Source organism: Emydura macquarii, unplaced genomic scaffold (assembly GCF_026122565.2).
Source record: "Emydura macquarii macquarii isolate MOO-44397 ecotype Brisbane River unplaced genomic scaffold, CSIRO-AGI_Emac_v2 contig_499, whole genome shotgun sequence".
In the NCBI taxonomy this organism is placed as follows: Eukaryota; Metazoa; Chordata; order Testudines; family Chelidae; genus Emydura; species Emydura macquarii.
Window position 1 is genome coordinate 8,071,290 of NW_027130636.1, and position 23,181 is coordinate 8,094,470.

The 23,181-nt window shown below is 47.3% G+C and overlaps 1 protein-coding gene across 6 annotated transcripts in view; it reads left to right on the forward strand.

The window, feature by feature from the left end:
• YEATS2 (YEATS domain containing 2) overlaps positions 1–23,181 on the forward strand; it is an 89,214-nt gene that overhangs the window by 52,733 nt on the left and 13,300 nt on the right. For 3 of the 6 annotated variants that reach the window (XM_067538882.1, XM_067538883.1, XM_067538884.1), the window contains 7 exons: positions 6,504–6,635; positions 6,910–7,008; positions 8,004–8,115; positions 9,926–9,999; positions 11,070–11,149; positions 18,431–18,632; positions 22,584–22,810. In XM_067538882.1, coding sequence (XP_067394983.1) covers positions 6,504–6,635; positions 6,910–7,008; positions 8,004–8,115; positions 9,926–9,999; positions 11,070–11,149; positions 18,431–18,632; positions 22,584–22,810 — 926 coding nt within the window. Of the gene's footprint in view, positions 1–6,503; positions 6,636–6,909; positions 7,009–8,003; positions 8,116–9,925; positions 10,000–11,069; positions 11,150–18,430; positions 18,633–22,583; positions 22,811–23,181 lie in introns of those variants that run through there. The other 3 variants (XR_010918152.1, XM_067538885.1, XR_010918153.1) reach the window with 3 other exon arrangements.

Below are 23,181 nucleotides of genomic sequence, written 5' to 3' on the forward strand. Positions count from 1 at the left end.
AAATCTTCCCTTATTTGGATGACTGGCTCATCAAAGGTAGATCATGGGAGCATGTGCAGAACAGCCTGGAGCTGGTTTGCACCACATGCACCAAACTGGGCCTGCTCATTAATGAGCAGAAGTCCACGCTCGCCCCGGTGCAGCGCATAGACTTTATAGGGGCCACCCTGGATGCCATACAGGCCAGAGCCTTCCTACCTCAGCCGCGTTTTGAGGCGATGGGATCCCTTATCGCAGACTTACAGACGTCCCCTATGACGACAGCCAGACACTGTCTGCAGCTGTTGGGGCATATGGCAGCCTCCACGTATGTGGTAAGGCTGGCCCGTCTTAAACTAAGGCCCTTACAAGCATGGCTAGCGTCGGTCTATGCACCCTCTAGACACTCACTGACTAAGGTGGTCACGGTTCCCCCACAGGTGCTGTCCTCCCTCAATTGGTGGAGGGATCCGAGAGAGGTGCTCAAGGGAGTTCCATTCAGAGACTTGACTCCATCCGTGACCCTTATCACGGACGCCTCGGATATGGGATGGGGAGCCCACATCAGCGGAGATCTGAGCACCCAAGGGTTATGGTCACAGGAGGAGAGAGCTCTACATATCAACGTTCGAGAGCTCAGAGCAGTCCGGTTGGCCTGCAAAACCTTCCTCAGATTCCTGAGGGGCAAGGGGGTTCGGGTCCTTACGGACAACACAGCAGCCATGTTCTACATGAACAGGCAGGGGGGAGCGTGCTCCTCGGCCCTGTGCCAGGAGGCTATGAGACTATGGGATTTTGCAGTGAGGCATGATTTTCATATATTTGCCTCTCACCTCCCAGGGATCAGGAACGACGAGGCGGACCGCCTCAGCAGGTCGTTCTCTCCCCGGCACGAATAGCGACTTCACCATGAGGTAGCGACTTCAATCTTCCATGCGTGGGGCACTCCCCTTCTGGACCTCTTTGCGTCCTCATGCAACAAGAAGTGCCCGAGATACTGCTTACTCAGAGGTCGCGAGCCGGGCTCCCTGTCCGACGCGTTCTTAATAGAATGGTCAGGGTCCCTGATGTACGCCTTTCCCCCCATCCCACTCCTCCCTCAAGTCCTCAAGATCAAGAGGGACAGGGCGGATGTCATCTTGATCGCCCCAGCGTGGCCGAGGCAGTTTTGGTACAGTACACTGCTCGACCTATCCATTGCCACGCCGGTAACACTTCCCAACCGGTATGACTTGCTCTCCCAGGACCAGGGGCGCCTCCTGCACCCGGACCTGGATTCCCTCCATCTGACAGCTTGGAGACTCTCTGGCTGACGGAGGGTGAAAGGGCCTGTTCCTTGCAGGTCCAACAGATTCTACTTGGCAGTAGAAAACCCTCCACGCAGGTTACATACCGGGCGAAGTGGAGGCGCTTTACAAGTTGGGCGGAGACCAGGGGTATTACACCTACCTGCTCTCCCATACAGGTGATCCTAGAATACCTTCTAAACCTTAAACTCCAAGGCCTGGCCTTGGCCTCTTTGAAGGTACACCTGGCGGCTATCTTGGCTTTTCACCAGCTGATGGAGGGACGGACGTTGTTTTCCCACCCCATGTCAGTTAGATTCCTGAAAGGGGTGGAGAGAGTGTTCCCACAGGTTCGAGAGCCTGTCCCTCCCTGGGATTTAAACCTGGTCCTCACCATGTTAACAGGACCCCCCTTTGAGCCCATGGCTACATGCTACCTGCTCCTCCTCTCTTGGAAGGTAGCATTCCTGGTGGCCATTACTTCGGCCAGGAGGGTCTCTGAGTTAAGAGCACTAACTTCGGAGCCTCCCTATACGGTTTTTTACAAGGATAAGGTCAGGATGAGGCCCCACCCAGCCTTCCTTCCTAAGGTGGTGTCCCAATTCCACTGTAACCAAGATATTTTCCTCCCTGTGTTTTTTCCAAAACCACATGGTTCGGTCGAGGAACAGAGATGGCATTCGCTGGATGTCAGGCGGGCCCTGGCACACTACGTGGAGAGAACCAGGCCCTTCCGGAAATCGACTCAGCTGTTCGTAGCAGTGGCTGACCGGATGAAGGGCTCTCCCGTCTCCACCCAGTGAATCTCCTCTTGGATCACATCATGTATTAAGCTCTGTTACGAACAAGCGAAAGTGCCACTACCAGGAACAGTAACGGCACATTCGACTAGGGCACAAGCCTCATCGGCGGCCTTCCTAGAGAACGTGCCACTGCAGGACATCTGCAGGGCAGCCACCTGGTCGTCAGTTCACACTTTCACGACCCACTATGCCATTGTTCAACAGGCGAGAGACAACGCAGCGGTTGGCAGGGCCGTGCTGAGTAGAGCCGCTCGTCAGTGACTCCTACCCGCCTCCAAGGGTATGGCTACTCAATCACCTACATTGGAATGCATATGAGCAATCACTCAAAGATAGAAAACAAGGTTACTTACCAGTAACTGTTGTTCTTCGAGATGTGTTGCTCATATCCATTCCACACCCACCCCCCGTCCCCACTGTTGGAGTCAGCAGAAAGAAGGGACTGGGGACCCGTGGGGCCAGCAGCGCCCTTTATACCGCGACATGAGCGCGGCACTCCAGGGGGCGCCTGAGCTGGCCCTGCGGGGCTTGCTAGGGAAAAAGGTTCCGGGAATCTGTGCACGGGGCGCGCACACACCTACATTGGAATGGACATGAGCAACACATCTCGAAGAACAACAGTTACTGGTAAGTAACCTTGTTTTCTTGCTTAACCAAATCTGGCAAAAATAACAGTGAAAAAAACAATTTGAAATTTGACTTCCTAGCCCAGTGGTTCCCAACCTGTGGCCCAGGGGCCAAAAGTGGCCCGCGGCTCCCCTCCTGGCAAGCAGAGTGTGTTGCTGTGGGGCTACAAAACTGGTGCAGGCTCCTTGCTGCAGCCAAGGGGATGGGAGATCAGCAGTTCCGTCCCCCTGGCTGTAGCAGGGAGCATGTCAAAGCGCTCCACCTTGGTCCATAGGTGCTGGGGTCCCTGCTGGAGCCAGAGGGAGGGAAGTACTGATTTCCTGTTCCTCAACTGCAGAAGGGAGCCACTGCCTAGGAACCCAGTTGGCGCGCACAGCACTACAGGACATGTGCGGTTTCCCTTTTGCAGCCAGAGGGATGGGAGATTAGCAAGGAGGCTGCCTCCTCACGTCGTCTGGCTGCAGTGAGTGGTTGGGTAGGGTGGCGCTGCTGTGGGACCTACCATGCTTGAGAAGGGGCAGGACTCTAAATCAGTGCCTTCCAGTTTGGCTTTCACTTGGCAGGCCACCCACCACCACTTAGCTGCCAAGCCAGGTGCTTCAGTGTGTAGTGACAGTCACTCATTTACCCTAGTGCTTTGTCTGTGAGTGTGTGACATACTGTGAGTAATTTGTAGGCGTAAAATAATGAATGTAAAAATGAGCACAGTAGCATCAAAATGTTTCCTTTAAATATGTAGTAATTTGTAGTCCTTAATGGTTGGACATCAATACATTTTTTATGAGTTGATAGACTGGTGGCCCTTCAGGGTTATAAAAATATTTATGGCCATCGAGCCAAAAAGGTTGGGAACCACTGTCCTAGGTCATTTGCATGTAGAGTAATGACCTAGCTTTCCATTAGCAGTTAGTGAGGAATCTCTGTTTCGCTGCCAAGTTTACTTCCTTTTTACAAAGAAGGATCCTACTTGTCCAAGTACATGGTTGTATCAAAAGGAAAACTGAAGAGATTTGGACACTGATACTGCAGACATAGGACATCTAGTGGAAAAATAATGGGACAAATTCCTTGGCTGGTGTAACATCAATGACTTCAATGGCGTTGCACCATCAGAGAATTTGGCCCAGTGGGTTTGCATCTGGTACACTTTGTTTGAAAAGTAATGAGAGAAGACTGAATGTGAAAAAAAAATAAAGTGAACTGAATTGAATCTGGAACATTTTAATTAAATAAGGCAATAAAATGAGGTGATCCTAGCAAGTAGTGTTTTTTGGTTTGGTCGTCGTTCATTGTCTTTTGTGTTCTTCTGCATAGTTAGCCTTCATTGTACATAAGTGAAGAAATCAAAAAAAGATTTACTGGATTTAACTCAAATAGTTTACAGAACTGGTAAAAAGTAGAAACCTGTGATTTTTTTAATATTCTTGCAGGCATGTTCTGTTAATTCCTCTCTACATGATGCCATCTAAGTTGAGAGTAGAGGTGGGAAATAGAGCACGTAAGTGACATTGAGGCCTGGACTACAGCTAAAACTTAGGTCAACCTAGAGAATTTGCTCAGGGATGTGAAAAATTCACAATCCTGGAGATGTAATTAAGCCAACCGAAGCCCTGATTTAGACATCACTTGAACGATGGAAGAATTCTTCCCCTGATCTAGCTACTGTCTTTCAAGGGGGTGCATTTAGTACAGGGACAGAAAAACCCCTTCTGTCACCATAGTAAGTATCTACTCTACAGCAGTGTAACTGCAGCTGTGCTGTTGTATCACTTGTAGTGTAGACACACACTGAGTCTATACAACTGTATCAATCTGGAATAAAGGGGAGGGAAAGGTCTGTAGAGAGGAATAGTGCTCTTTACTGTGTACATTATAGTCGTTTGATGTGTCCCAAACTACTTCCCATTGTTGTTTGCCTATGCTTCACAGTTCTTTTGAACAGGTGACTGGTTGTTGACTCACCACAATTCTGCAATGAGCAGATGTTTTCACACTTCTCTGCAGAAAAGAATCTGATCTCTTCAAACAAAGGAATATGTCCTTTGGTGGGAACTGAACTGGTGTAGAAGGCTAGTAGCAGAAATAGTTTATATCCATGGCCTAGAAGTGGGTGTTTTGTTTGAGATTTTCTTTTTAATCCTTAAGAAATTTGTCTTTTTTTTTTTGGCTGCAAGAATCTTAAAAGGAGCCATGTGATAAAAACGGCCTTTTTATCTGAGCAAAAACTCCATGCATCTTAATTGATATTTTAATTTTTAAAATTTTTTGCAATGGAATTTGCAAAACTTAGCCACCTTTAGGAATGTGGAGAATCTCCCACCCAACAGGCTAACAGGCATTTTGTAATTTCAAAACTCACCATCTTTGCCTCTTGTGTCCCATATTATGCACCATGACAATGATTTCAATGGGAGTTAGGCACCTAGCCTGCTTAGTAACTTTAGAAAATCTTGTTAGGCACCTCTCTGCATCTTTAGAGGCCTAAATACCTTTGAAAATCTGGCCACCCAAACTATCAATTCAATATCTAAGGCTCATATTTCCTTGGTTTAATAATTTAGTTAGTCCTAAATGCAGAACATTTCAAGAAACAGTTTTTATTTCTTGTGCATCCCAGCATATTTAAGGTATTTTCATTTAACTAAAAAAACAATTTAAAATGACAGTTTTGTGCATTCTTAATTGAACTCCAATTATCATCCAAATGCAGCTTGACACAAATCCTAATTAAAAAGAAAACTGTCGTCTAAGTAAATAAGAAAAGTCATTCATCATTTTTTAACATTATAAAATAATGTAAAAATTAAGAATCTGAATAAATGTATTCTAAGTTAGATAATTGCTTAAATAAACATGTATAGATATAGTGTGTTCTCCTGGTTAGCAGAAAGAAATATCAACTTTAGTGTAAAGGCTACATATAGTTGCAAATTAACATGTTTCAATGGTTATACCAACCAATGAGAATGGACTTGTCTTTAGGAAAGTTCAAATGAAAAACCAGATTAAATTTAATTATTTAATTCAAGGTTTCCTGCTCACTTATTTAAACCATGATTAAAAATGGTCATTTATATCAATCCACCTTTGAAATAGCATACTATACGCTCCCACTAGCTTTGCTTTTGAAGGCAGTCAGTACATATTGTCAAAGGACTTGGAAGACCCAAGTTCAAGTCTATTCACCACAAACTTCCCTGTGTGACCCCCCCAACAATTCACTTAGCAATTCAGTCTCTCTGTGTCTTAGTTCCCCATCTGTACAAATGGGCATAATAGCCCTGCCCTGCCACACAGCAGGGTTGTGAGGATAATTAAGTTAGACTTTGATGTCCTCAGATACTAAGGTAAAAGAAGCTGTATAAGTACCATAGATAGAATTTAGTTTACTTCTTTTATCAAATCCCTAAAGGATAAGTTCAGAAAAACTAAGTCAAACTTGAACCACTTTTGTTTTATTCTGACAAGAATCCTTTTTGCTGAGTATCTGGCCACGTTCTTTTAAAACTTGACAGGTATTAACACAATACATCAGTTTCTGTTTATGGTTACTGTATTATTTATAAATTTCACTTCACAAATATCAAAGCACTCTGCAATATAATAATATAATGTGTCTGAGAGTGCTGGCAGCCATCCCGCTATAAAAAAAAAAAAACTGTTTAACAATTAATAGTTAGCCGTGTCTTGCTAAAGGGATGGCAGAGCTTAGCTTATACCATCTTATTTCGTGCAGAAAGGAAGAGAAATAGTAAGGGATAGACTGAACTAACTATTGTCTAATGTGTCTCTTTCCCCCTTCTTTTAGGGTTGTTAAAGATCCATTCAAACCAGTCTAGTCCACAGCAGGCTGTGCTGACAGTACCTAGCCAGCTCAAACAGCTCAGTGTAAATACAACCTCTGGAGGTGTTCAGACTATACTGATGCCTATGAACAAAGGTAAAATGCAGAAGAGGACATTAGACAGTATTTGGGGTCCCTTTGACATAGCATAGAGCTCAGCCATTCTTGCCATACACCAATACAAGGGTTACAAATACCCATGAAGAAAACGTGTAGTGGGTTCACTTTTTCCCAGGCTTCATGTTGCAAATACAGTATAACTTGCTATGAAGGATTAATAAAACTATCCATCTAAAACAAGGGTGAAACACTAGCTGGGAAGAGTATCTAGAATTATGCAGCAAATCATTTTTTTTCTGTTGTCCTTCAGTGATACAGTCGCTTTCTACCAGCAAAGTGTCTGCTGTGACTGCTGTAACTGCAGCCAGTACGGTCGTACCCAGCCCTTCCACAGCATCTGTCACTAAAGGTAAAAAATGAATTTGGCACTTGTCAAGAGCATTTACAAAGAAACTGCATGAATGATTACATGGCTGCCATATGGATGTATTCTGACTCCGTTAGTAGATCCCATTGCCTTTCGTTCTGTTTTCCACTGTGTCCATCAATTAAGTCATAATAAGAATAGAATCTAGGAATTGGAAAAGTGAACAAAGACTCTGCCCACAGCGTAGTCCATGGGATAGATACGTACAGAAGAGCATTAAAAAAATTAAAGGAGAATATTCTGAAAGGAGTAATAAACCTTGCACGGTACAACCTCACCATTGTGGAAACATACACAACACTACGCTACACATAGCAGTGTCTGTTAATCAAAGTGTGAGCACTGCTCTAACAATGATAATTGGGTGGTGGAATCATTAGAGAGTGCTTCCCAGCAGCACTAAATGTAAATGACTCTGCCATCCAGGCCTCACAATTGACAGGTAGCCAAGGGACATTTGAAAGCAGTTGAGTTGAAATTGGAATGTTCTACACAAAACCAGCTGACTATTGAGGACTCTGTCATTTTCTTATAAGAAGACAGCTGAATGTTTTTGGGTCTGGAGTAAAGCTGTATTTCAGTGGTTCTTTCTCCGCTTGATAAAAGGATGAATTGCACGAACACAGCAGGTTTTGCTTGTGCTGAAATTGTAGGGGTGGTGTTGTATTACTAGACGTATGGGGAGAGGTTTTGCTTGTGCTGAAAATGTAGAGGTGGGGTTGTATTACTAGACATATGGGGAGAGGTCATCCACACACAAAGGTTGACATTATTCCCTGTTCAGTACCAGTTTTTGAAATGTAGATGTTGGCATTCCAGGCAGTTTTAATCATTCTTTCCCACCTGGTACAATAGAGCAGGTCAGTTTCACTGTGTACTTCTAGTTTTACTGCAGTCTACTGAGTTTTATCAGGGTTTGTCAGCTGACTATCAATGCCTCTGTCGTTTTTAAAAATTTGTTCTCTGTTTCTTTGAAGTTAAGATGGAGCCTGATTCAGCGGGACAGAATTGCAACTCCTTGGTCTCCCAAGATGATCAAGCAGCAGTAAAAACAGAAGAGAGCTCAGAACTTGGAAATTACGTTATCAAGTAATTGTTCTTTCTAAAGAGCTATATGGTTTAGTCTTTGGGCAGGTCCGAGGACAGTATATAACAGTATCAAAATGCTGGCTGAGGAATTGAGTGATTAAAATCTGACAACCACTCATACGTTCTGTTATATACTATAATCTAGATAGCCTGTTGGCTGGCATTCGTTTTCAGACATCAGTTACATCCGTATCTGCAGGATGTAGTATTAAAATAATTGAGTTTGTAAATTGGCTTGTACTCAAAGCAGCTAAAAATGAAGCTGTTTAATGGCCCTTGCTCATCTTTGGGATTTGCTAAAAATTCAGAATCTTATATAATCTATTCACTCAATTCTCTAGAACAGTGTTTCTCAACCTTTTAGGTAGCAAGTACCCCCTAACTTCTGAAAATTGTAATAAATACCCCAACACTCAATTTTCCACTCTGAGAAATACAATCTTTTTCCTCTTTACCGCTGGACGACTGTATTTCTCATAAAGCAGGAGAGTTCTGAGTTCTGCAGTGTTGTATGGCTGTGGCAGATCACAAAACCCCCTGCTGTATATTCCATAGGGATGCCTGTATGTACATCAATTGGAAGGCAATATGCTCTTTGAATTTCATCAGTTGGTCAGAAATAACTGCAAGAAAATATTAGTTGAACGGTCAATTTTTTTTTTTGTACTTAAAAAAAAAAAAAAAATTACTGATTGTTTGTACCTAAACATCAGTGTTCTGTTACCAAACATGCGGAGTGCTAGTGCTATCTTGTGCCTGACATTCCCTTGTCTTTTATTGTAATAAAGCACCTTAGGAGAGGGATATGAGGAGCAGCATCATCAAAGAGTTTTATAAAAGTATTAATCTTACAGTACTGTTAGCACATTCCTACTGTGAGAATTTACAAAAATAGCATCTTGCTGTCATACGTATTTGAAACAAAGGTGTCATACAGCTCCTCTATGGTGTTAGGTGATGTTCTTTAGGCGTTGCTGCAAGGCCTGTCCCTGAGATTCCATCCCAGCAGGATGCAAACCAAAAGGAGACAGTGATCCTTTTGGGTCCTAATTGTGCAATGTTATCCATGTTGGACCTTTATGCCCACATTGAGTCCCATTCATTGATCTCAGTGGGACTTTATCAGTGCTTCTCAAATTTATTTGATCACGACCCTCTTCTTTGTGTCTGGATTAGTTTACGCCCCCTCCCCTGCCACACAATTATATATTCCAATAAAGAAAAACCAACATGCAACTCTCAGTAAATATGAAAAGCAGCAAGGCATTGATTGAGACAGAGCCCATGATCCACTGTAATGGGAACAAAAGCAAAACTGCCCTGGTTATCGATGCTTGCAATTAAATGTGCACACTGCGTCGTAGCAAACAGATTAAAGTACAGATGGCAACGACTTTGTATAATGTTATGCAAGCTTAACAGAAATTCGTCCATATGCACACCTCCATCTAGAGTCCAGTGCATAGTGCCAGCTGAGGACCTGATCTGTCTGAAGAGATCAGCTTGGCTAGTTATTCATATTGGTGGGTTAAATGTGTACAGTAAGTTTTTTTCCCCCTAAAGCTTCTCATGTCCTCCTCAGAATACAATCTGCGCCCACCCCTTAGTTTGAGAACCTCTAAACTAAGGATCTGTCTTTGTGCATACCGTTGTAGAATCCGGGACTGGCATAGAAATATTTATTCAAACCAGTGCTGATGTTAGCACTTTTTTTTAGAATTTTTTTAATTGACAGTGATGTTAGAATACTATATCTGATTTATCTCTTCTAGAAAGTAATTACTCTTCACTGTGATTTTTATCTTTGCAGCATAGAACATTTGGAGAATGTCCAGCAACTTTTAACAGCGATAGTGAAGAAAGTTCCATTAATTGCTGAGAAAAGTAAGAGCTGTATGAAAACAATCAGTTTGTTGTTGTTATAGCACCAAAGATGTGCATGGCAGTTTGCAGCTAGGAAAATTACACAAAACAGAAACAAGATGAAGTGAAACAGCTGCACCAGAAAGCTTACTTTTAGGTTTTGTTGCCTGTAAAATACTTAGGAATCTAAATCAGCTAAGTCCTGCCAATAAAACAAGAGCTGCTGTTGGCAGTTACTAACATTCATTATCTTGCCTTTATGAGAAAGACAGTGTAGTTCACAATAGAATATTGGTACTTGTCTAACCATTGATTGCAGCTTTTAGGCAACCTTCAGTCCATTTCATGTGTCATTGATGAGGAAAAGGTCCTTTTTAACTGCACATCCACAAAGCACCCATATATATGGTTGGGGAAACATACTACTGATGATGTTTCCCTAGTAACTCATGTACTTTGATGAGAAGAAGCTGCTGGAGACTGGAAAGGACAGACTCTGAACAAAATCAGTAGCATGAGCAAATGGTGGTGGTGTGTGCTGCAGGAAAGCTTTCATTGCTGCTTATTTAGGAGTTTCATGTAACAGAGTTTCATGGATCTGCTGATTGAGAGTTAATACCCTCCTAAATTCGTGCCAGTAAAAACTTCTTGAGATGTCATTTGCTTTATTATTGAATTTTCTATTTCATGTTATGTTTCTAATTGTTAGCCAAAGAAGTGTTTTCAGCAGGAAATTACTTCGGACAATAGCAAAGCACCACTGAACTTCCTCAGTCAGGTTTTGTCTTTTGGGAGTTGAAAACATGGTTGGCCTCACGAGCGTCTGCCTAACTTGACAAAGAGAGAGAGAGATTGTACATCTAAAAACAGATGTGCTGTGTGCAGGGAAAGTACCCACTCTTTGTAAGAGCAAGGAATTCTTTGTGCTGTGGGGACTGCACTTGGAGAACCCATTTTTCCCATTTTCCCCACCAAACAAAGTGTATCTAATGAAAATCTGGTTTGAGTTTTCAAAAATTGCCAACACCAAAGTAGATGAGATTTCATCGTTAGCCAAAAAACTGAGTTAAATTTTAATATGTGCTCTTTAGGTGAAGATGCCAGTTCTTTCCGTGCCAGTTCGGTGGAACAGTATTACAGTTGGAATATTGGAAAACGAAGGGCAGCTGAGGTAGTCCTCTCTTTACATGTTTTATAAGCTCTTGTGGGAACTTCTGGAGGGGGAAACCTGGAGAACCAGAACTTCTGGATAGGAAAACCCAAAAACACTGGTGTATTGGAAATGGAGGCATTTTTCACAGTAATATGCACTGGCTTCTTTTCATGCAATGCCCCAGTTTAGTGTTATAGAGTTAATAAAATGCAAATAACCTTGAAGTTCAATTTTCAGTTGCTTCAACTTAAAATTCTTTTTGGAATATTTTTAAATATCTGTGCAATATAATGCAGTGTTTGCATAGCATCCTTCTTACACATTGTGTCCATATGCCATCATTTTATGGCATAATATTGTGTCTCTTAATTTTCCCCAGTATATTTTTCCACTATATTCTCCGTCCCTGCCTGTGCCTTTCTATTATAATTGGTCTGTATCATGTTTGCTCTTTGTAGGAGGACTGAATGAGATCGGGCTTCAGGCAGAGCCCTTATTGAACTAGATTCTTAATTCATTGTGGGAGAAGTGTTGTGTATAAATATTTTGGAGCTATTTTTATGGTGTTGCAGTTGCATTTTCCTATTGTTTACAGACTTCTTCTCCCTTGTTACTATGTGGAGGACCTGTATAGGAAACGATGAAGCTGACTAGATGTAGCACTGTTCTGGTGCACAAAACTAAACAAACTGCAAAACAATAGATACACATATTTCACTCTAATGGATTTTCGTTTGTAATCATAGATGTTGCTTGTAACAATAGAAGGCTGAAGTTCAGACAGAAGTGTGATTCTCTCTTCGAGTGATTGCTCATATGCATTCCAATGTAGGTGTGTGCGCGCCCCGTGCACAGATTCCCGGAACTTTTTTCCCTAGCCAGCCCCGCATGGGCAGCTCAGGCGCCCCCTGGAGTGCCGCGCTCATGTCGTGGTATAAAGGGCGCTGCTGGCTGCGCGGGTCCCCAGTTCCTTCTTTCCGCCTGTGACGGTTACTGGAACTATCGCCTCTTGCTGTGTGCAAGTAGCTCATTCCCTAGTTGTTTGACTGTTTTCAAAGTTTCTTGTTATAGTAGTAGTTATAGAGTTAGTTAGTTCATAGTTGTAGTGATAAGTTAGAACCCCGGACGGGGTCCTCTTCTGCTCGGAGTCATGCCGGGGTCCACAGGCTTTAAGAACTGTGTCTTGTGTACTAAAGCCTTTCCTATTAGTGACCCGCATGACCGCTGTCTCCGGTGCCTTGGAGAAGAACACCGTCGAGACAAATGTAAGATTTGTAAGTCCTTTAAGCCTCGGACCCAGAAAGAACGAGACGCGAGGCTAAAGGCGATTCTAATGGAGTCGGCGCTCCGTCCGGCTTCCGAGCCGTCCCGGTCTCCGTCGGCACCGAGTGTGTCGTCGGTGCGGAGCGCCCCCCCACCGGCACCGCTTTCGGCACCGCCGCGGGCCTCTAAAGTGGCCAAGAAGACGGCACGGCCTTCGACCGCACCCAAGATCTCCCTCCGGCCCGCGCAGGGTGGAGGGAGTACGGAGACGCCCCAGCCAAGCGCCGTTGAGATTACTCCGGCTCCGGGGTCTCCGCGCGGGCTGCCTCCCCCGACTCCTGGTAGTGGGGGAGTGCACCTGCAAGGGCCGTCGACGCCGGAGGCGTTTACTGCGGCACGAGCCCTCATGGCCTTGCCCACGCCTCCGTCCCCCCTCGGCCGAGGGACAAGGGACCCGCGTCTCGGGGCAAACCCGCGCTGGGTGGTCCCGGTGGTTGGAGACGTTCCCAATCTAAGTCTCCTGCCAGACGGTCACGGGGGGTGGAGAGCGTCGGCTCCCCTCCGAGCTCCGACTCCAGGTCGTCGAGCGACTCGGCACCGCGGCACCGTGGGCGGTCCCGAGTCCGTCGCCGCAGATCCAGCTCCGATTTGAGCGGGGACCGGGATTCGGGCTCACGATCTACGGTGCGGAGCCCGTCCCGGCACCGATCGAGGTCACTGTCGGTCGTTTCGAGAGGCAGCGACTCACATCTGGCGGCACCGCTGATCCCGGCACCGACGCCTGCTTCGGCACTGTTGCCGGCTCCGGCACCGTTGCAGCCGGCACCGATGATGGCACCGTTGCAACCGGCACCGGTGATGGCACCGGCACCGAACTCGGGACGGCGGGACTCCCCTCAGCGTCACCATCGTCGGCACCGCTCTCGGTCTCGAGGGGGCAAGCGGCATCGCAAGTCCTCTCGCCGCAGGGGCAGATCGGGTGCGTCGTCGTCGTCGTCCCCGTCCTCCTCTCATCGCCGGCACCGCAGACGTCGGCACCGGTCCACGTCGTCCTCATCGGACCGCTCCACGCGTCGGCGGCATAAGCGACGCACGGGGGGCTCTGGTGACTTGAAGGCGGTGCGGCTGCATCAGCCTTCCCTGCAGGCCGCGGGGTGGGCCCAGGGACCTTGGCAGTGGCCGTATTGGGGACCCTGGAATGCCTCTATGCCCCAGGGCTCGGTGTCACTCCACTCAGTGGTGGCCCCCCCAGTCCCCCCGGCCCCTAAGGTTCATGAGCAGGGTTCGGAAGACTCGGACCCTGGGGAGGGACCCTCTTCCGCACCCCTACCCTTCTCTTCCTCATCGTCACCGGATGAGGCAGCAGCAAGGGACCGTAAAGGGCCCCTGTTTGACTTCAGGGCCCACCAAGACCTCCTCAAGAGGGCTGCTGAGAACTTGGGCATGGAGTTTAAGCTCATGTCTGAGGAGGAGGACTCCCTCTTTGGGCCCTCGGGCTCCCTGGGACCCTCCCGGGCGACCTTGCCAGTGCATGACAATGTCATGAAGATAGCGAGGAAGCTTTGGCAGACCCCTTCCTCCCTGCCCTCCACCTCCAAGGGGGTGGAACGAAAGTATTATGTCCCCAAGGAACCTTTCGAATTTTTGTACAGCCACCCTGCGCCCAGTTCTCTGGTGGTCGATGCGGCCAACCAGAGGGACCGTCAGGGGGGTCAGGGTAGCACCCCTAAGGACAAGGAGGGCCGTAAGCTGGACTTGTTCGGGAGGAAGGTCTACTCTACTGCGGCGCTGCAGTTTAGAGTAGCGAACCACCAGGCCCTGTTTGGGAAGTACAATAAGAACCTGTGGGCCTCGATGCAGAGGTTTGCTTCCCAGCTGCCCCCTGACCAGGAGGCGGATTTTTCCACGGTTCTGCATGAGGGATCTGCGGTGGCTACCGCTGCGCTGCAGGCGGCTAGCGACGCGGCGGACACAGCCAGTAGGGCAATGGCCTCGGCGGTGGTGATGCGCCGCTGCTCGTGGCTTCAAGCCTCTGGCCTCACTCAAGAGGTTCAGCAGGCTATCCAGGACTTGCCGTTTGATGGCCTGGGTCTGTTCTCGGAAAAGACAGACGACAAGCTCCACGCCCTCAAGGACTCTCGGGCCACCCTGAAGTCTTTGGGGTTGTATACTCCTCAGGCCTCCAGGCAGCAGTCCAGACCGCAGGCCCAAGGGCAACCACCGCCCCCGCCCAGGCCGGCTCCTCGACCACCCCAGCAGAGGAGGGGTCGTGAGCGCTACCGCGGTCCCAGCAGGGGAGGCCGCCAGGGGTCCTCTGCGAGGGGCCAGCAGGGGCCTGCAAAAGGGGGTAATCAGACTAATAAACGTTTTTGACCCAGAGCAGGAGGGTAGTACTCTTCCTTCTCTCTGGGATCCTGGTCGGCCGTTTGGGGACAGGCTTCGCCCTTTCCTTTCAGAATGGGAAGCCATCACTACGGACCGCTGGGTCCTGGAGGTGATTGCTAAGGGGTACGCCCTCCAGCTTACAACCTCCCCTCCCAACACCCCCCCCAAGGCTGTCCCCCATTGGGGATCTGGCCTCGGTTCAACTCCTGGTGCAGGAGATTGGGTCGCTCCTCACGTTGGGGGCAGTGGAGGAAGTCCCACTGGCCGAGGAGGGCAGGGGCTTTTATTCTAAGTATTTCTTAATCCCCAAGGCGAAGGGAGGCCTTAGGCCCATTCTGGACCTCCGTGGCCTAAATAGGTATATTAGGCGAGTGAAGTTTCGTATGGTCTCTCTCGCCACAATCATTCCGGTCCTTGACCCAGGGGATTGGTATGCCGCCCTTGACTTGAAGGATGCATACTTCCACATCTCAATATTACCGGCCCATAGGCGGTTTTTGAGGTTTGTGGTAGCGGGACGCCATTATCAGTTTCGGTCCCTACCCTTTGGGCTCTCCTCAGCACCTAGGGTTTTTACTAAGTGCATGGCTGTGGTGGTAGCCCACCTGCGCCGTAAAGGTGTTCAAGTCTTCCCCTACCTGGATGACTGGTTAATCAGGGGGAGGTCGAGTGCCCATGTGAGACATAGTCTGTTCCTCACACGCGACTTGTGTGATAGACTGGGGCTGATTATCAATGAGCAAAAGTCCACACTCACTCCGGTACAATGTATTGAGTTTATTGGAGCCAGGCTAGATGCAGTACAAGCCAGAGCCTTCCTGCCTCAAGCAAGATTTGAGGCGATGGCAGCCATAATATCGGATCTCCACTTGTCCCCCATGACGACAGCCAGGCACTGCCTGCAGCTGTTGGGACATATGGCGGCTTCTACATATGTAGTGAGACTGGCCCGATTGAGGCTTAGACCCCTCCAGGCGTGGTTGACTTCGGTGTATGTACCACACAGGCATTCTCTAACTAGAGTGGTCCTGGTTCCCCCACAGGTGCTGTCGTCCCTCGATTGGTGGAGGGACCCCAGGGAAGTGATGATGGGCGTCCCCTTCAGAGAGTCCGCCCCATCTGTGACGCTCATCACAGACGCATCCGATCGGGGTTGGGGAGCCCACATTTCTCACGATCAGGGCACCCAAGGGCTTTGGTCTCTGGAGGAAAGAGCTCTGCACATCAATGTGCGCGAGCTCAGAGCGGTCCGGTTGGCCTGCAAGGCCTTCCTCCCCTTCCTCAGGGGCAGAGTGGTCCAAGTCCTTACGGACAATACGGCAGCCATGTTCTACATGAACAGGCAGGGGGGGCACGCTCCTCGGCACTTTGCCAGGAAGCCATTCACCTCTGGAACTTCGCGGTGAGACACGGGTTTCATTTATCTGCCTCTCACCTCCCGGGGGTACGAAACAGCGAGGCGGACCGCCTCAGCAGGATTTTTTCTCCCCGCCACGAATGGTCCTTACACCAGGACATAGTGGCTTCCCTTTTCCAACGGTGGGGTACTCCCCGTCTGGACCTGTTCGCTACAGCGGAGAACAGGAAATGCCCGAGGTTTTGCTCGCTCAGGGGTCGCGAGCCGGGCTCTCTGTCCGATGCCTTTTTGGTTCCCTGGACAGGGGAGTTAATGTATGCTTTTCCCCCTGTCCCGCTCCTGCCCCAAGTCCTCCTAAAAATCAAGAGGGACAGGGCGGACGTTATCCTGATTGCCCCAGCGTGGCCGAGGCAGCATTGGTACAGCATGCTGCTCGACCTCTCCATCACCGAACCGATTCCGCTACCCAGACGGTGCGACCTGATCTCCCAGGACCATGGGAGATTGTTGCACCCCGACCTGGCCTCCCTCCACCTCACCGCCTGGAGACTTTGTGGCTGACGGAGGGAGAGAGAGCCTGTTCCATGCAGGTTCAACAGGTCCTCCTGGGCAGCAGGAAGCCGTCCACGCAAGTAACATACAAAGCTAAGTGGCGGAGGTTTTCGGGGTGGGCAGAAGCGAGAGGGTTACACCCTAGCATCTCCCCTATTCAGGCCATCTTGGAGTACTTACTGCAGCTTAAACTGCAGGGCCTGGCTTTGGCCTCCCTCAAGGTCCACCTAGCAGCCATCTCGGCCTTCCACCAACCCATGGAGGGCCGCTCCCTGTTTTCTCACCCTATGTCGGTGAGGTTCCTTAAGGGGGTGGAGAGGACTTTCCCTCAGGTGCGGGACCCGGTGCCACCCTGGGACCTCAACTTGGTCCTTAACGGGCTGATGGGTCACCCATTCGAGCCCTTGGCTACATGCTCCCTTCTACTCTTGTCATGGAAGGTGGCCTTCCTAGTGGCTATCACCTCGGCCAGAAGGGTCTCCGAACTGAGGGCGTTAACCTCGGAGCCCCCCTACACGGTTTTTTATAAGGATAAGGTCCGGCTGAGGCCCCACCCGGCTTTTATGCCTAAGGTGGTGTCTCAGTTCCACTGTAACCAGGACATTTTCCTTCCTGTGTTCTTTCCAAAACCCCATGGGTCAGAGGAGGAAAGGAGGGGACATTCGCTGGACGTCAGGCGAGCCTTGGCCTTCTATCTCGAGAGGACCAAGCCTTTCCGGAAGTCGACACAGCTCTTCGTAGCTGTGGCGGATAGGATGAAGGGCTTGCCTGTCTCCACCCAGCGCATCTCCAAGTGGATTACTGCCTGCATTAAAGCATGCTATGAGCAGGCAGGAGTTCCCCTCCCAGGGCCGGTGAGAGCGCACTCCACTAGGGCCCAGGCCTCTTCCGCAGCCTTTCTAGAGAGGGTTCCCCTGCAGGACATCTGCAGGGCAGCGACCTGGTCGTCAGTCCATACGTTCACGTCGCATTACGCCATCGTGGAACAAGCGAGGGAAGACGCAGGGTTCGGCAGAGCCGTGCTGTCTAGAGCAGGTCACCGATAACTCCTACCCTCCTCCAAGGTACGGCTACGCAATCACCTACATTGGAATGCATATGAGCAATCACTCGAAGAGAGAAAACAAGGTTACTTACCAGTAACTGTTGTTCTTCGAGATGTGTTGCTCATATCCATTCCAAACCCACCCCCCGTCCCCACTGTCGGAGTTGGCAGAAAGAAGGGACTGGGGACCCGCGCAGCCAGCAGCGCCCTTTATACCGCGACATGAGCGCGGCACTCCAGGGGGCGCCTGAGCTGGCCATGCGGGGCTGGCTAGGGAAAAAAGTTCCGGGAATCTGTGCACGGGGCGCGCACACACCTACATTGGAATGGATATGAGCAACACATCTCGAAGAACAACAGTTACTGGTAAGTAACCTTGTTTTATGTTGCCTATGTCCCTCTAATGTAATCCTAACTTAGCCCCTGTAAGATAGGGATCTTTCAGTTTGACACAGATGGTGGGAACAGAAGCAGAGTTTGAGTTACCTGTCCAAGGCTACAGAGTGACTCAGGATCAGGAACACCAACCCATGCTCATTCTTCCAGGCCATCCTGCTTTCTGAGGAAGTATCTGGTGTAGTCGCAGTCTCCATGTTTCTAGGACTCTAAATTACTGTACTTGGCTGTATTCTGATCTCGTAGAACTCAAACGTAAAACACCTTGGCTAAACAAAGCTCTCACTTTGGTTTCTCACAGTGGCAACGAGCAATGACTGTGAGAAAAATCCTGCAAGAAATCATAGAGAAACACCCCAGATTTCACAGCATCAGTCCCCTGAAAACAAAGCATGTGGTGCATTGGTGTCGTTGCCATGGCTACACTCCGCCTGACCCTGAAGCCTTAAGGAATGAGGAAGATTCAATAGAAGATGTGCTGACTCAAATAGACAGCGAACCAGGTGAGCATTAAGGAAGGCCAGCTCCAGTGCCCTTTACCCCCAAAAGACATTGTCTGTTAAGCAACAACAGTCCCTCTCCCCCTTCATTCTCCAGTACATTCTCAATGCTATGTTCACTCTCTTGTTCCTCACTGTTGGTATTCAAGTGCTCTGTGCAGCCTAGGAGTTGACATTATGGTAGCATGGAGAGGCCCCACCCAGTGTCAGGGTTCCATTGGACTAGACCCTGTACCAACACAGGATGAAACAGTCCCTGCCTCAAGGAGTTTCCACCACTGCCCCATGGATAGTATTCCTCAGCTGAACAAATTTCACTGTCAGGAATCTTCTTACAACTGAGCAAAATTTACCCTTTCTGAATTTCATCCCACTCTTTCCAGTGATGCTCCTTTATATCAATTTCAAATAATCCCTCTCCAAACCTGGTCCCTCTTCTACAGCTGGATACCTCATAGACTGTAAGGTCAGAAGGGACTATTATGATCATCTAGTCTGACCTGCACAATGAAGGCCACAGAACTTCACCCACCCAAACCTGTAATAGATCTCTAACCTAAAACTTCTGAAGTCCTCAAATAATGATATAAAGATTTCAAGATACAGAGAATCCACCAGCAAGTGACCTGTGCCCCATGCTGCAAAGGAAGGTGAAAAACCCCCAGGACCTCTGCCAATCTGCCCGAGGGGAAAATTCCTTCCAGACACCAAATATGTCAATCAGTTAAACCCTGAGCAAGTGGGCAAGACACCAGCCAGACACCCAAGAAAGAATTATCTGCAGTAACTCAGAACCCACCCCATCAAACATCTCATCACAGGCCATTGGGCATATCTACCACCAGTAGTCAAATTAGGCTGTCCCATTATACCATCCCCTCCATAAATTTATCAAGCTCAGTCTTGAAGCCAGCTAGGTTTCTTGCTCCCACTGCTCCCCTTCGAAGGCTGTTCCACAACTTCACTCCTCTGATGGTTAGAAACCTACATCTAATTTCAAGTGTAAACTTTCTGAGGGCCAGTTTATATCCATTTGTTCTTGTGTCAACACTGGTGCTGAACTTAAATAACTCCTCTCCCTACCTTGTATTTATCCCTCTGATGTATTTTTAGAGACCAGTCATATCTCCCCTCAGCCTTCTTTTGGTTAGGCTAAACAAGCTTTTTGAATCTCCTGTCATAAGGTAGGTTTTCCATTCTTCGGATCATCTAGTAGCCCTTCTCTGCACCTGTTCCAGTTTGAATTCATCATTCTTAAACATGGGGGACCAGAACGCGCACAGTATTCCAGCTGAAGTCTCACCAGCGCCTTGTATAATGGTCATGATACTTCCCTACCTCTACTGTAAATACCTCACCTGATGCATCCTAGGACTGCATTAGCCTTTTTCATGGTCACATCACATTGGCAGCTCACAGTTATCCTGTGATCAACCAATACACCAAGGTCCTTCTCTTCCTCTATCACTTCCAATTGATGTGTCCCCAGCTTATAGCAAAAGTTCTTGTTGTTACCTCCCAATCCTGATCTTACAATGATTTTATTAATCTGTGAAAAGACTGCCCATGGCAGTGCATTGTGCTTGATGGATTGGATGAGCATGGCAAAGTGCAGCTGGGACCCCTGGCCTCCTGCATGATCAGGCACGTTACGGAAGTGATGTGCTTGTCGAATAAAGGGAGTGGATTCTGAAGGGTCTTCAGATTGATGTTTGCTTTCTGATCACTTCCTGCTGGCCAGCATGATTCTGGAACAGTAGTTTGAGGATGTTAGATCTTACTGGTTCTGCTTTCTTGAATGGAGCATGCTTTCCCAACTGGGAGCAAGTGAGTTGAAGTGGGACATGGAAGAAGAAGCTATCCAAAAGTCACTGAAACAGTAGTCAATTATTTGACATTAAGAGCAGCCAGTTCTGGCAAGACAAATAGTGAAATTAAGTATTATTAAACCTTTGTTTTCCCCTCCCCCAGCAGACTGCAAACACTTATATCAGGGCCAGCTCTCTTGGTTTAAACTCCATGGAGGGTTTTAATTTGCCTAATTAGACTGTGTGTTTGAAAGGAGAAAGAAGAGCACTGGAGGCTGTTCTGCTGCTGGGATTAAAAAACCAGCATGAGAACATGAAACTGGCATAACTCAGGGGAGTCCTGCGAGAGAGGCACTGCTTACAACGACACAGAAATTAGCCTTCCACCTCTCTGCCACCAGCCCATCCATAACCACAGGGGAATTTAGCTGCTTGGATTTTACACCACAAGTGCCACTTGTGAAGGTAAAATACCAACAGTTGTCATGGGCACGGCATGTCTGTCCTCTTCCTAGACTCTGAATGCAGCCCTCTCCGGTGTCAGACCACAGGCCTTTCCACCTCTTTAGGGTGGAATTTTGCAGTTCTGCCACTTTCAGCCAGGAGCTTTGGGGTACAGAACCCTATGTATCAGCTGTGCTTACCTGGCCGTTCCAACTGGGATCAGACACCATGGTTCTTCCCTTGGGGAGTCTGTGACCAGTGGTATACAGTGACCAGGACACCTTCTCAAAACCAATATATTGTTTATTTTAACAGTAGGACAAAGCATTAGAGAGAGGGTGTTCAGAGTCTACACACATCTGTCTTACCTAACAGCTGACTATCCCCTGATGGTTGCTTGGGCTGGCCTAACTTCTTCAGACACCCCAGCAGGTCTTGTGTGTCCGTCTGGTCCCCCTGAACAGATCCCCAGCAGCAGCTGCTTCTTTTGTGAATGAATCCCTTCTAATCCACTACCACTGCCCATCTTAGTCACGTAAACGCTTGCACTGTGACTCCTGTCTTTGCTTATCAGTAACGTTCATGGAGCTAATAAAAGCATGATTGTACAGTTCTGTAAAACTCCTTTGATTTTCTGTAGAGCTTCCTCACTCTGAAGTAGGTCAGAGTTGAGCTAGCTTTGGCATCTACAACTTAATGGTTTGTAAAATTTGCGATCATCGAAAGAAACCACTTGTGCTTGAGCTGGAAAATAAGGTTTTTCTTATCACAATCCTATGATGGGGCTTTTTTGTCAGTTCCCAATGTAGTTATGTATTGAGTTCAGTTTGAACATCTTATTGCTTACAGACAATGTGTATATTCTGCAGTTAACGTAATGACAAGTTTGTGATGTTTCTGAGTGTTTATTGAAAGTATTAGGCTTTTAAGAGGTAGAAGGGCAGTGGGACTAGAGAATGAAATGAAGAAATGGATTTTTACCAAAGAGAAAGAGGTAGCTACAGAACAGTGTGTGACTTCCAATCTCTCCAGACAAAAATTAAATCAGGAGTGAGCTCTGAGCAATATCAAGTAGGGCTGGAAAGCATCTAATGAGTAGAAAAGGAAAGATCAAAATTTGATACAGCCTTTTCAGTTACTAATGAGTGGCTGTGAGGGGGAATAATACATGTAGGAAGGGGACTGGATAGTTCAGAGGATTGGCAGTCATCTTCTGGCAGAGCTGTGGCTAGATTCTCATACAGAGAAAATAGAGTTATGCACATTTACACCAATTGAGAATCAGTCCCTCTGTTTAAATACCTTTTTTTTTTTAATTAGATTATTACATTTAGCATCGTGATTAGCATTCAGAGCTGAATTTTGGTGTTTTCATTTCTCAAAGTAGCTGATACTCAACTCCCTGCTTTATCCGACTTTTCTACAAAAGAACTGCTGGAAGTCGTCTAGTGAATCCATATTAGTCTGGAAATGTTTGAAGTGCAGCCTCTTTGTGGCATGATTGCCTGAGACTGAGTGAGAACATTTTGTACTGTAAACTTACACTACCGTTAAACTACAGTGTCATTAAATCTTGAGTAGTAGTGCCTTGTTCAGACTCATATTCTTAATTATCTGAATTTCTCACTAGACCTTGAGCATGTATCCATTTTAAGTGCTCTTCCCATCACATCTTATGTAAAATTGAATGCTTCTCTTTTAGAGTGCCCATCCTCTTATACCAATGGTGAAGAACTCTGTCGAAAACTGGAGGAGTTGCAGCAGTTTCTGAAACAGGAACCAGAGAATGATGAGGAAGTGGATATCCTCAGCTTTATTGAGCCACTGAAAATAAACATTAAAAAAGAACAGGAAGAGAAACAAGAGGAGATGAAATTCTACTTGGCATCCCTGCCTGCATCAGAGTTTGTGAGGGACATGGCACAGAAGGTAGTGAAAAGTGGTTCACAAAGCTAATGAACTGCTACTGAGCGAGTAATTATCTTATATTTATAATAGTGTATTTCATCCAGATGGATCCTGTGGTGTTTTACCAATGGATTTTATATGTGGCTCGAAAAATACATATGCTTTCTGGCCCAGGACAATCTTTAATCACTCTGAGTGGAATATACCAGACAAGTCAATTTCATTGTTGCTGAATTGGTAGGGTGCTGCACAACATCCATAAAAATGACCATCACTTTGTAAGTTAAAAGTGGTATGGAACACAGACTCTCAATCCCTGCTCCCCCACCACATGAAACTTTAAAAACTGGTAACTTATGCTACAGCTGCTTAGAAGCTCCTTACAAGTAGTT